Source organism: Panthera tigris, chromosome F3 (genome assembly GCF_018350195.1).
Source record: "Panthera tigris isolate Pti1 chromosome F3, P.tigris_Pti1_mat1.1, whole genome shotgun sequence".
NCBI lineage: Eukaryota > Metazoa > Chordata > Mammalia > Carnivora > Felidae > Panthera > Panthera tigris.
The window spans coordinates 22,534,025-22,548,935 of record NC_056678.1 but is presented as its reverse complement, the minus strand read 5'-3'; the positions used below and the strand labels follow the sequence as shown (position 1 = coordinate 22,548,935).

General features: G+C 36.2%; 1 protein-coding gene across 1 annotated transcript in view; it reads left to right on the top strand.

Moving 5' to 3' along the window:
• The window catches only part of HMCN1 (hemicentin 1), a 464,244-nt gene that overhangs the window by 388,359 nt on the left and 60,974 nt on the right, over positions 1-14,911 (top strand). Inside the window, exons 70-80 of the mRNA XM_015543796.2 lie at positions 732-813; positions 2,337-2,473; positions 6,459-6,600; positions 7,616-7,760; positions 8,152-8,279; positions 8,593-8,749; positions 10,809-10,930; positions 11,129-11,293; positions 12,892-12,999; positions 13,662-13,799; positions 13,934-14,068. Coding sequence (XP_015399282.1) covers positions 732-813; positions 2,337-2,473; positions 6,459-6,600; positions 7,616-7,760; positions 8,152-8,279; positions 8,593-8,749; positions 10,809-10,930; positions 11,129-11,293; positions 12,892-12,999; positions 13,662-13,799; positions 13,934-14,068 — 1,459 coding nt within the window. The remainder of the gene's footprint in view (positions 1-731; positions 814-2,336; positions 2,474-6,458; positions 6,601-7,615; positions 7,761-8,151; positions 8,280-8,592; positions 8,750-10,808; positions 10,931-11,128; positions 11,294-12,891; positions 13,000-13,661; positions 13,800-13,933; positions 14,069-14,911) is intronic.

The following is a 14,911-nucleotide window of genomic DNA, read 5'->3' as shown; positions in this document are numbered from 1 at the left end:
CACAGAAGTAAGATCATCTGTTTCCCAGAGTATATTTTATGGGTACGTAAGCATGGGCTGTGTCTACACAATGTCAAACATATGAAGGAAGGCTCATACTTTCAGTGGAAAGTATGCACAGGGTTTTTAAAGAAATGTTTCTGGTTTTAGTCAGATACGAGTAGATTATTCTGTCAGTCTGACACTGTTTACAGCCGGGTTACATAATATAGCTCTTTTGTTTCACCATGTGTACCAAAGTTAGATTCAAAATATGGTATTGATGTACTTTATTTAAATAACCTGATATTTTATTTGTTTACTTAAATTGCATTTTATTTTCTTCAGGAAGATGCCAGTTGAACTTTTAAATGGAAGATACCATTTAAATCGATAAATACTAACGGGTTCAATAAACATTGTATATCTAGTCTGTCATGTATGGTGTGGGGTCCTACATACATCTGCCTTTTCTGTGATCATTAAATATACCTAACATGCAAATGTTCTGAAATCAAATATTGAAACCCTCTTAAAACATCGTTTTATATATGATAGAGATGCCAAGCAGTGCTCACTACCAGGGTGCTAATCACAAATGTTAAAATAGTTTATTAAATTTTAATTGTTGTGCTATCCTAAATGATACCTTGCTTTGTGTGAGACTTTTACATTCATTCTAGTAAATACTTATTCTCGTCACTGAAACTGACAAGTTAACATTGTGTAATTCACCTATTTGGATTTTGCAGGTGGAGGATACAGGAAGGTACACATGTCTGGCATCCAGTACTGCAGGAGATGATGATAAAGAATATTTAGTGAGAGTGCATGGTAAATTTGGCAAAATTTCCTACCATCTATCATATACCTAATTAGAAGCCATAATTTATGGAGCATGAGCAACTCCATCATATGTTTCTACATAAGGAAATATATATTTTGCAAATCTGGTTCTTATATTTGGCTGACCAAGTCCTTCTTGAAAAACTTCCGTGGACTTTTTGACTTATTTATTTTGTTCCTGCACAAATAATTCGTGGTTATTGATTTCCAATCGTAGAATATAAATTACAATAAAGAAGAAAATATGTCACCCGGTCTTACCACACAAAGGCCTTTTTGCATACAGATGTCACAGAAATGTATCATATGACATGTAGTATTTAACTTCATTTTCATCTCTCTTAATGGCATTATGAACATGTTTTCGTGTCAAAAACCATATTTTTATAATAATTTTTAGTGATGGCCTAGTGCCCCATTTTATGAATATGCCATCATTTATTTAATCCATTCCCTATTTTCGGATATTTAAACTGCTCTGTTTTCACGAGTATACACAATACTGTTATAGACATCTTTGTGTAAATATATTGTCCTGTTTCCTTAATTAGTTTTTTTTGATAAATTTCTGTAAGTACACTTGCTTGATTACACACACACACACACACATTTAAGACTTTGAAATTTATTCCCAAATTACCTTCTAGAAAAGTTGGGCCAATTAAACTCTGGCCAATATTATTTCAACATAGAGATGGGAATTACTCTTTATGGAAAGGAACATTTAACAAACCAAAAGGAAATATTTATTTCATTCTTGTAGCCTAGATGACTCGGCAATGGAAATTATCTGTTATTTAGGTACCCCCCTGTCACCAGCCCTACACACACATTAAGCCTGCCACTAATTGACAAGTCACATTAAAAGATACATTTCTGGGGTGCCTGGGTGGCTCAGTTGATTAGGAGTCTGACATCGGCTCAGGTCATGATCTCCCGGTTCGTGAGTTTGAGCCCTGCGTTGGGCTCTCTACTGTCAGTGTTTCAGATCCTCTGTCCCCCTCTGTCTCTGCCCCTCCCCTGATCGCACTCTCTCTCTCTCTCAAAAATAAATGAAAACATTTTAATAAAAAGATACATTTCTGAATATTAAGAAAGTGTATACATTTCTGTAGGTTATGATGGGCAGACCCTCATTTATTAGTTTTCAAATCTGATGTTCAGAGAAAATCATTACCAAGTGTGGAACCTGGACAAGAAATCCTTTCTTTGTGCCTTAGTTTCTTTACCTGTTAAATGGTGATAGTAATGTGATTATATTATTTATCCTGTCATTCATGTGGCTCTTGGAAGAATTTCATTACTCTATGTGTCTGAAAGTACAGAGTAAGGCTTAAAAAAAAAGTCCACTATTTGTAGTCATCCATATCATAAATTGAATGCGTAATGTTTTAAGTTTATGCCTCTTATTTTACATAACAGGAGTAACATTTGTTGAAAACCTAAGATAATACAGATCATTTTACATCTTGTTTATTGCAAGCCTCTGATATGTTTGTTCTTATACCCAGTACCCCCTAATATTGCTGGAACTGATGAGTCCCAGGATTTCACTGTGTTACGGAACAGACAAGTGACATTGGAATGCAAATCAGATGCAGTGCCCCCACCTATAATCACTTGGCTTAAAAATGGAGATCGGTTACAGGTAAATCCTCCTAAATTCCGCAAATCCATTTTGAGGAAAAAAATCAGCTGAGGAGTCTTTGCTAGGTAGACAAAACCAAACATCAGGCTACTGTTATTCAACATTGCATGGGGGGGGGGGGGGGGACACAGGATCTTTTAATCAGCCTTATTTTCTCAACCTTCACTCAGGTAGTTAATACCTAACTATGGGTCAAAAGACAGGTATTTTGATTCAGACACTCCGTAAATTGGCCCAAGTATGTATCTCCTGGAGCCCATGGATTAAAGTTGGATTTGAAATACTCAGCTATTTCTTTACTTGGGAGGGAATAAACCATCTGAGTCTCAAAAGAACTGACCTGTCCTACTAAGTGTCTTGGACAAACCTTTTACTGAATTTTTCTAGAATAAACCAGGACCTCAGGAGGGACCCCCAGAATCTAGGTGATACCCTTGGATGCCAAGAATATATGACAGGAATCCTTGAAGAACACACTTACTGGCTTTCTAAAGCTTCCCATTCTCATGTGATATCTGTCTGCTGTCACTGAGTGTCACAGCCCAGGATCCTAAATTGCCTTTTAGTGTTGGTTCAAAGCCTTGACTTTGAATGTTCTGATTGTTCCTATCCTAGTCATTACTTATGCTTTTTTCCCCTTTTGTTCCTCCTCATCCTTAGTATAACTTACTGTGCTAATTGTCTCTAATTATAATAGAAGATTAAGTCCCCTAACCCCTAAGGCAGAAGAACTTCCGCCACCACCAAATCACACCAAGCGACCAAAAACAGACTGGATGCTAACTGGGGGTTACTTGCATGCGAAATTATCATGGGTATCACTTAATGTTCATGTGCCTCAGTTTCTCTGTTTATTGTGCCTCTACTGTAATGATAGGCACTATAATTGCTACTGAGAGTAGTCTTGACCTTCAAGGAGCTCACAGACTACTTGAAAAGATATAGAAGTAAATCAAAGATTATAGCATGGATACAACTCATATGTTAGTGCAAGGTATAGCATTTTATGAAAACAGAAGAGAAGCTAGTAACTCAGACTCCAGGGTAAGGGACAGTTCAGGGGAGCTTCTTGAAAAGGGTAAAATCGGTTTTAAATGATGAGTAGATGTTAGGTGAGAAAGAAGAGGGAAATTCTAATGATAGATAATGGCATCTACAAAGCCATTTCAGGGAAAGGAATGCTGTTCTTCCAGGAACTGCAAGTAGCTTGGTGTGGCTGAAGTAGACTGTGATTAAAATCCCTTGATTATTCCCTGTAGATTTCAGGATTCATGTTAAACTACCCCGCTTAGCTCACAAGACCTTTCACGCTCTGACATTTTTTCCATAGTTTTATCTCCCATATGTGCATTTTACTCAAAACTATTAGGTGTTCAGATAGAGACTGAGTGAATGTTGATGATGGAGAAGTTTAGAATAATTCCAGCTATGAACAAGTGATGTTAGTCCTGGGACAGGGTTAGTTCACTGGTTATGAAAAGGAGATGAATTCAGTTTCAGATATTTTGAGTTTGAATTACTGATATATTATCCAAGTGGAGATTCTAAAAAGCACTAAGAAATATAGGTCCCTATTTCATCAAAAACGTCTTTGACTTGGTAGTCTTCAGTCGTATGACCAGTTGTTGAAGCCATAGGTTTGTATGAAGTTGACCAGAAAGCATACATAAGATTGCTTGAGATGTACATACATAAGAAATGCATAAGAAAGCATACATAAGAATGTGTGAGAAAATCTGTAAATGAGAATAAAGCATAAGGCAACACTGATAATTACAAGGCGAGCAAAGGAAGAAGAGAAGAAGAACAGAACTGAGAAGGAGGACTCAGAGAGAAAGGATTAAATACAGGAGACACTGGTGTACTTAAAGCCAAGGAAAAGAGAAGGAGTGGTTAACAGAGACCACGCTAAGATACAATTAAGTTGTGTCCATGACTTTGGCAATACACAGAAATACTTAAAAGATCCGAACAATCATTCTTCAACAGAGTAATCAAAGGAAAGGGTAGGCTACCATTGTTGGGAGAATTAAGGAAGAAGAGGGAATGGAAATAATTATGGGATATTCTTTAAATATGTAGAAGACTTGCATACATAAGAGACTGAAGATATAAGAAAGAGAAATAAGTTTAGAGAATAACATGTGTTAGAGAAGTAATGGGACCCTGGTCACAAGTGAGGAAATCACCCTTGGACAGAAGGGCTGACCTTTTCCACAGAGATGGAAAGATAGAAAGGAAGGTTGCATTCATTAAGTAAGGTAGGAGGAGGAGAGAACTGCAGGCACAGGGCTTTGATTTTCTCCATGGAATAGGAAGCAAGATCATCAACTGACAATAAGATTCTATCTGATGAAAGAAGTTAAATTTGGAAGAATCATTGGTGGCCAATGGAAAGAGACCAGAGAAAATTATATGAGACTTGATGAGTTAGCAGAATTTACTGATATTCATGGAACAAAAACATTATTAAGAATCAACTCTGACCTTTTTTATTAGCCTGAAACCCTGCTATACCCATATAAAAAAATTAAAAATAGATATTTTATAGAACTTGCCATATGTTTAAGAAATCACTTATTCTCATCAGAGGTAATAAAATTTTATCACTAGGAGCCCCTATAGCAATTAAAGGCCTAAAGAAAATACATGACTTTGTAAAATAAGGAGCTGAACTGCATATTTGAATATGAACAACTCTTTTCATTAGAAATATACAGTTAGCCCTTGAACAACATGGAGACAAGAGGCACTAACCCTTCCATGTAGTCAGAAATCTGCGTATAACTTTTGACTCCCCCAAAAACTTTACTAATACTCTATTGTTGGCCCAAAGCCTTACCAATAATATAAATAGTTGATCAACATATATTTTTATTGTTATATATGTTATGTATTCTATTTTTACATAAATAAGCTAGAGAAAAGAACACATTATTAATAAGATCATAAGGAAGAGACAATACATTTATAGTACTGAATTATATTTATCAAAAAAAAAATCCACATGTAAGTGGACCCATGCAATTAGAAGGTCAGTGGTATATCTAATTGGGACAGATCCCATATGGCAAAAAAAACCTTATTTAGGCTACCTCTGAAGTAGTTCCTTCTTTGATGCAACCAGAAAATATTAGTCTTTGATGCTACCTGGAAATTTTTAGTGATTATGAACATCATGCATCGTTATACAAAATTAATTGTTTACATCTATTTTCCCAGTTGGACTTAATAGCAGAGATTAGGGTTCATTGTTGCTATATTTTCATAATTCTTGTTTCTACATCTGGGTACAAAATAAACACTTAACCATATTCATAGACTAAAATCATTTATTTACTTCTTTTTAAGTGTTAAAGGACCATTGTTTGTTATAAGTTAAGCAAAGTTATTTTAAGTCATGAAGCTTTCAGTTGTAAATGGCAGAATTAAACTCAAACCAACTTAAAAATTATTTAAAGATATTTATTACCTACAGTGATTGGTGATCTTATGTTTTAGGTCTTAGGTATTACTAGATCCAGAGATTCTTCTCACATAAGCAAGCATCTATGATATTTTTTCTCTGAATCTCAATTCTGCTTGCTTTGTTTTAGATTCAGAACAGGCTGTCCACACAAGGTGGTAAGACCACTACCAGGCTATGTCATCCTCACTACCAGATACCAATAAAAAGAACACTTCTTATTCCCCAACACTTCCAACACAGTCCTGCAGAGGGCTCTCTGGGGCCCAGCTGCCCATCCTTGAGTGGATCATTGTGGCCAGGAGAACTGGGAACATCGATTGTGCCCTTGCCTTAAGCACAGTCATAGAAATAGTTCCCAAGGGGTTTGGATCCTAGGATAACAGTAGGGGGAGCAGACAAAGCATACTGGAAGACAGGCAATCCACAGTTCACTATAATTACTTTTTGCTGTTATAAAGTAATATTTTATTCTCTTTTCCTGACATTTTAATGGTAAATCTTACTTGCTGAATCCAGGCAAGCCCTCGGGTACGAATCCTCTCTGGAGGGAGATACTTGCAAATTAATAATGCAGATCTAAGTGATACAGCCAATTATACTTGTGTGGCCAGCAACGTTGCAGGAAAGACTACAAGAGAATTTATTCTCACTGTAAATGGTAAGAAAGTTAACCATTGTTTCACAATTTAAAAATTTAGCCAAGGGCATTCAAAGAAATGATAACATTTTTGTTTCTTATGGGCACGCTAAATAAATTCTTGTGGTTATCTTATTTTTTGAAGACAACATGTATTTGTATTATGGCTATATTCAAATGATATTTCAAAAAAAATTAATTAAAGGTACATTATCTTAGAGGATAATATATGTCCAGTCATTATCAGCATATCCTGATACTCTGTGTCATTCAGATAAGAGGCATTGAGAAAGTTACACTAAATCTCTGGATGACAGGTGGTCCATTATTTAGTTCTTTATTCATGTTGGTGTTGGGTGTATATGTGCTACAGAGACTGCCACAGGACTGTGATTTTCTCAAATATAAAATCTAAACATTAAAATGTGCCAATATTAGGGGAGATAATACAGGCTTTTCCCCATGATAGTGTCTCTGGTTACTATATGAAGCTTTACAGAATATTGAGTGACCTACACAACTAATATCTCTAATACTAAAGTTAAAATTCAAGTTTTCTATTCCCATATGAACTCAACGATTAATAAAATACATACTCTGAGACTTGCATGATTAATCACAGATGTGCTTTTCATTAGACCGGCCCACTGTCTGTTCTTTATTTAAAGTGAAGCTGTTCCAGTGCTAACATTCCCTGACCATTATTTGGCCAAAGAGAAATAAGAAATATCATCTTTAATTTGCATCAGACCAGAGCTAATTTTTATTCAAGCGTCTCTCCAGGAAAGCCAGATTTCACACACCGTATCAGGGATTTAAAACCTCCTTCCCCCAACCGGTGCTTTGTTTTTCAACATGGAGTTTCTTGAGTAAGACTTTAGGAATTAAACCCCAATTCTGTTTATACTAACCTGAATTAGCCACAGGCAAAGCTGTACCTTTGACTCAAAGCTAACCTTGTATTACCTCTTCAGAGTCTTAGTTCAGGCTGTGTTATTAATGTGAATGAAGTTTTCCACATACCTCTCTTGCGCAGTTCCTCCAAACATAAAGAGCGGCCCCCAGAGTCTTGTCGTTCACGTAAATAGGTCGACTGTATTGGAGTGCCTTGCTGGGGGTGTGCCGACCCCAAGGGTAACATGGAGAAAGGATGGAGCTGTTCTATCTGCAGGTCACGCAAGGTAACAGTTCTGGAGAAGGACGAAAAATACTGTACTAACTGAAATATAAATTCTTGAATCTTTTTTTCCAATGTATTGTTTTGGTCTTGTTATATTTAATACTAGTATCCTCATCTTTATATGAGAATCAACACATACTATTTTAAAAGCATAATCGTAAGGCTTATGTCCAAAAACATAATGATTACATTTCCTCCAAGAGCACAAGTCCATCTGCTATGCATCTTTGCAGAATATCCCCCTTTTCCACCCAGGGTATTGTGAATTTCTAAAGTAGGAAAAGACCATAAAAAACGGATTTAACTATAAGTCTTGTAAAATACTCTCAGTCAAAATGTGAATAATCAGAAAAGGCTGATTCCGGGGACTTCACTTGTGATCTTTCTTGTAGATACTCCATCTTGGAAAATGGATTCCTTCATATCCAGTCAGCACATGTCACAGACACTGGACGATATTTGTGTATGGCTACCAATGCTGCTGGAACAGACCGCAGGCGAATAGATTTACAGGTCCATGGTAAATATACTTCTGTGAATGACATCTAATCTTTGGGTTAAATGTTCTTTGATAGCCTAAACCAGTGAGATCATAAAGACCTTGATATCCGGGGCTACGCGAGTGTACCACACTCTATTGCGAACAGTCAAGATCCGTGTTTTCTCCTCACTGTGGCTAGCACCATCACAACACTATTTAAATTCACAGAGCCTGATCAAGTTCATGATTAGGGGGCAAGTTACCAGTGATTAATTTCAGTCTGGCAGAAATACTTCAGGTGGCATACTATTTGCTGAATGTGTTACCCTCCTATTTGTTGACTTTGTTTTAGTTCCTCCATCCATTGCTCTGGGTCCTACCAACATAACTGTAACAGTAAATGTTCAAACTACTCTGGCTTGTGAGGCTACTGGGATACCAAAACCATCAATCAAATGGAAGAAAAATGGGCATCTTCTTAATGTAGATCAAAATCAGAATTCATACAGGTAAGGAATAATTTTTTTTAACTTTTTAATATTTGTTTATTTTTGAGAGAGACAGGGTGCAAGCAGGGGAGGGGCAGAGAGAGAGAGAGAGAGAGAGAGACAGAATCTGAAGCAGGCTCCAGGCTCCGAGCTGTCAGCACAGAGCCTGAAGCAGGGTTCGAACTCATGGACGGTGAGATCATGACCTGAGCCAAAATCAGACGCTTAGCTGACTGAGCCACCCAGACGCCCCAGTAAGGAATAATTTATTTTTTTTTATTTTTTTTTTTAGTAAGGAATAATTTAATTGAAAACCCCCACCTACTTTTTAGAAACATTATTTTTTAAAAAATTTTTTAACGTTTATTTATTTTTGAGACAGAGAGAGACAGAGCATGAACGGGGGAGGGCCAGAGAGAGAGAGGGTGACACAGAATCCGAATCAGGCTCCAGGCTCTGAGCTGTCAGCACAGAGCCCGATGCGGGGCTGGAACTCACAGAGCGCAAGATCATGACCTGAGCCAAAGTTGGACGCTCAACCAACTGAGACACCTAGGCACCCCTAGAAACATTATTTTAAAAAGAATTAACATTTTATCTCTATCAATGGGGACAGCATATATATACATACAATGGGGACAGCCTTTACATACATGTTTGAAGCCTATACATGTTTGAGGAATTAGCTAGTATATAGAGTATATATTTTTTCTTAATGTGAAATTAGTTTTTCAACCTAAAAGCTTTTTTTGAATTATAGGTTCAACTTCTCCATTCATAAACCTTATGAATGAAGGTCAGAGAGATCTGCAAGATTAGATTCCTATTCTGCTTTATTTTTTAGCACCTTTTAGATTTTTATAAAGACAAAAAGTTAAAGCATCATTTGGTATAAAAGAAAAACTATTCTGTAAAATTAATACTAGCTGTAGCCATAGAATAAAAAATAAAATTCTGAACCTTGAAATACACCTTAGGTATTTGATAGCATGAGGGAACATACCATTTTCTCCAATTTTTTGCATTCTCCCAGCTTTACTTCCAGTAGCTCATAATATGACAGTGTATGGTTTTTAAAAGCTAACCTCTAAATCACTAGGAATTTCTGATATTTAAGATGAGCATCATTTATTGTATCTCAATTAAGTTAATGGATAGATACCTCGTCAAAGGATTTGCCAAATGTTCTCATAGGTCTACTTTGACAATAATTCTGATAATCAGGAAATATGAAAACAGGAGTGTTTCACTTGGAATTCTGTTGTTTCTCTCTCTTTCTCACCCTTTTATTCTTTGGGTAGCAGGAGTCTAGTGACTTGAAGATATACACTATATGGAAAATATACAATACCATTGAATAAAAAAGCATGTCAAATGTATTCCCATTAAATCAAATCATTTTTATTCCATCAGCACACACTTTGCAGTAAGAAAGTAGATATTTTATTTAGATTTACTTAGAATAATATATGTATATTTATTAAAACTCTTAAATATTTGAAATGATCTAGATCACTTTAGTTTTTAATTGATTAGACATTAGGAAAAGGACTTATTGACGTATGTACTATGCATCTCTAAGATGTCCAGCACATGTAAGGAGACATGTGAAGGAGGGAAACATGCAAGACAGACAGAGTTGTAATTACCTGTCCATCAATGGACATAATCAAGTACCAATCTACAAAGCTATTGTGAAATTTAGAGATAGTTTATGTGAAACAGTTGAGATGGTGCCAGAATGTATTCAATGCTCAATCAACAATAGCTATCATCAGTGTGCCCATTTTACTGTATTTCACTTAGAAGAGCATGGTTGATCATGATAGAAGCATTCAGAAAATGCAGGATGCCCTCTTCGAACAATCCACCCAGCTGCTTCCTATAAATCTCAAGGTTAGGGCTCTGTTAACCCATTGCCCATATAAAAAAGTCTGATATATGAAGTATCAGAGAGACTCCTCATTTTAACATGAGGAAAGAATTCCATTTCCCTCAATTCACAACATGGTACCATGTTGAACCAACATTTATGAAAAATGATATATAGTACATCATTTCTTTGAAATATTTCTTCTAGGCTCCTTTCTTCAGGTTCACTAGTAATTATTTCCCCTTCTGTGGATGACACTGCAACCTATGAGTGCACTGTGACAAATGATGCCGGAGAGGATAAAAGAACTGTGGATCTCACTGTCCAAGGTAGAACTGGCTTCCTGTATGGATTGATACTTACTATCATCATACATTTCATCATTCCACTACCTTACAACAGGGCTTCTTTTTCCACTTACCTAACATTCACTTTCAGTGTAGGAAAAGAAAGATGTATGATAAGAGTTTGGAAATCTGGAAGAGTTGCAAATGTGTACTTTCTTCTTCTTGTTATTGTTGTTTTAGTTCCACCTTCCATAGCTGACGAGCCTACAGACTTCCTGGTAACCAAACACGCCCCAACGGTGATTACTTGCACTGCTTCGGGAGTTCCATTTCCCTCAATCCACTGGACAAAAAATGGGATAAGACTACTTCCCAGGGGAGACGGTTATAGAATTCTGTCATCAGGTAAGGCCAAGTTCAGTGATTACACATCTATGATTAGATTAATCATGAATAGATGGCTTCACCTGGCCTTTTTTTGGTACCCAAATAAAAGAATAAAATACATTTTCATTCCTAGACTTAGGCACCTGGGGGGAAAGGCAGTTAGAGTGGGAAGGGGAATTAGAGAACAGGAGAGAAAAAAAATCTGGAAACAAAATAACAATAACTGAATATAATCATGATCATTGGAATTTTATGTCCATATTTACTGATGCTAAGGTTTTACAAGTTCATGGGTTGCTTTTGAGTGAGCAATACTCCCTCCATTGGCCAAAAAGAATCTCCATTCATTTAACAAACATTTAATGCCTAAAATAAGTTAGAGACTCCACCGAGTTTCTGAGGTTATAAAACTAAGAGGGTTCTTGTTTTCAAGGTTTTTATAATTGAGTAGGTAGGGAAGGTTGGGTGATAAGTGCTAGGATGGGTAATTTTTGAGAGTGGTAGCAGCCATCATTTATAAAGTTTATGTATTGAAAGAGAAAAAAAAATTCACCTCAATGAAAATATAGGTAATTCACACTGGTGTTTCTGAAAGCTGATCCCCTAAGTTGGGAGGGTGCATTAGAGATAAACTAAAGTAGCAACTAACATCCTGGGGTTTATGCATCTGTGCATATTATTCTAAGGGAATTTATTTTCTCAATAGAAGGGAAATAATGAAAGATCATTCGCGGGGTAGAACTTGGCTTTTAAAGCAAAGTATTTTGGCTGTCTCAGAAACCTATATAGATTGGTAGCAATTAAAATTATAAAATAGAAATGAAGTACCCTTCAGCACAAGGTATTGTGTTAAGAGAAGAGTTTGGAACTTTCTCAAAATATTAAACAGAGTTACCATGTGACCCAGCAGCTCCATTCCTAGGAAATGAAAACATATGTCCACACAAAGACTTGTATGCAAATGTTCATACAGCATTATGCACAGTACACAAAGGAGAAACAATCCAAATGTCCACCAACTGGTGAATGAATAAACAAAATATGGATAATCCACATAATGAAATTCTATTTATCAATAAAATAGAGCAAAAAAAATAGGGCAAAAATTGGCACATGCTACAACAGATGAAACTCACAAACTCTGCTCACAGCAAAGGTAATCGGACTCAAGCCATCTGTATGATTGCAAATGCATGAAATGTTCAGAAAGGGCAAATATACGGAGAATGTGAAGAGATTAGCGATTGCCTGGGGCTGGGGTTGGGAGTGAGACGTGACTGTAAATAGGATGAGATTTCTTTTTAGGGTAATAGGAATGTTCTAAAAATTAGATTGTGATAGTTGTGCCATGTAGCTGTAATTAAGCTAAAAATCATTGAAGTGTACATTTAATTGGGTGAATTTTATGGTTGTAAATTTTGCCTAAATGAAGTCATTAATAATAACCAAAAGGCACTGTGTTAGGCACTTCAGGGGATGCAAGTATGCATATAAGCCAAGCACCACTGTGCTATAGGGACAAAAACACAAAATCAGAGAAACCTAGTTTATTGAACCAGAAAAATGGCTGCAGAAAAAATGGACACACTGTGCATAAAAACTTTTTTTCTTTTTAGGAGCAATTGAAATGTCTGCCACTCAGTTCAACCATGCTGGAAAATACACTTGTGTTGCCAGGAATGCAGCTGGTTCTGCACATCGACACGTGACCCTTCGTGTCCATGGTATGAAGGTTACTTTTCATTAAAAGCTTGTTGTTTTTTCTTCAAGTCATGTTTATTCTTGAAGGGATGGATGTACTCTCTAGAGTTATGAAACCTGGTAATATCTTGGGAATATGAAAGATTGATAGGTACTAGTCAAAAGACTAAAAAAAAAAAAAAACACAAAACCTACAGATGACAAACCACACAAAACAACCCCTATGTTATTTTTTTCTTGAATTGCTGTAATCTGTTCCTGCTTCTAGTCTTTTTGTTTTTTAATGTTTTTTTTATTTTTAAAAGAGACAGAGAGAGAGAGAGTGAGAGCAAGTGGGGAGGTGCAGAGAGGGAGGGAACAGGGGATCTGAAGCAGTCTCCATACTGACAGCAGAGAGCCCGATGTGGGGCTCAAACTCACAAACCATGAGATAATTACCTGAGATCATGACCTGGCTCAACCAACTGAGCCACCCAGGCACCCCTGCTTCTAGTCTTCTAATGGAAACTGCCTACAGTTGCAAGACTCAAAAAAATGTAATACGGTCAATATTTTCTTCTCCCTAGCACAAGCAGATCACTAAAAATTTGGAAATATGAATCTGGGCATGTTTAACCCATGGCTACTTTAGATGTTCCTGCCACTAACTGGTGCCATTGCTTTCTCTGTTGATTGGTTCTTACAGAGCCTCCAGTCATTCAGCCTCAGCCAAGTGAACTAGACGTCATTGTAAACAATCCAATTTTATTACCATGTGAGGCAACAGGGACACCCAGTCCTTTCATTACTTGGCAAAAAGAAGGCATCAATGTCATCGCTTCAGGTACCTACCAGTGTTTATATCAAGAAAATCACAAAAAAAACAGTGTTTTATAATTCAGAAGTCAGTATTATCTTTTAATGAAAAGAATTTTTAATAAAAATTATTTTTACCCTGCTTTCACAATTGCAATGCAGGCAAAAGTCATGCAGTTCTCCCTAGTGGCGGCTTGCAGATCTCCAGAGCCGTCAGAGAAGATGCTGGCACTTACATGTGCGTGGCTCAGAATCCAGCTGGTACAGCCTTAGGCAAAATCAAATTAAATGTTCAAGGTACCTAAATAATTCATCTCTATGTCTTCATTGCAAAGATGCTTGTAACGATGGATGCCACATTTCATTTATCTAAAATAATGATGCTGCCATAGTTGTCAACATTCTGAGTTTACATTATACAATGCGTTTTTCTATCACTCTTATGAAGGAGAAAAGTTAATGTTTGGGGATTTGGGGGGAGGGTCATTGTTTGTGTAAGAAAACTGAGGCATCTCAGAGTAATTTTGGACTTCTACAAACTTCCATGTGGTACTCTGTTTCATTGTGGCACATAATTAAAGTGATTTTTAAAACCATTCTCCAAAATACTGCATTGGGTACATTATGAAACACTACATTGTAATACCCACTCCAAAAACAAATCATAATTTTTCAAGTCATAAATAAAAAATCATGAAACAAAAAAATCATAATTACAGTTAAGCAATTTGACAGGCAAAAATTATTCTGTAGACAAAGCAGGGTTTTTTTTTCACATTTAACTGTTATTTTCTGAACACAATATTCATATTTGCATACATTGTTTTTGTGAGTGAAGAAGACACCTGGAGGCAGGTTCTGAGCTACTGAATTTGCATTAGCTGATTTTGAATTTCCTTATAGTATGATTTTCCTATGATGAATTAATGACTACAGTAAAGCTCACCTAACTGCACATCATAAATCTAATTTCTTTATATTTTTCAACATTTTCTCAATAAATATTTATTGGAATAATAAGTGGAAATACATTAAACATTACAGACATGATGCTTCCTTTATAGTGTGGAAAAGGGAAAAAAACTAAACTACCAAATAAATGAAATAATTATAAGTTCTAACGTGTTAAGCAGAAAAAAA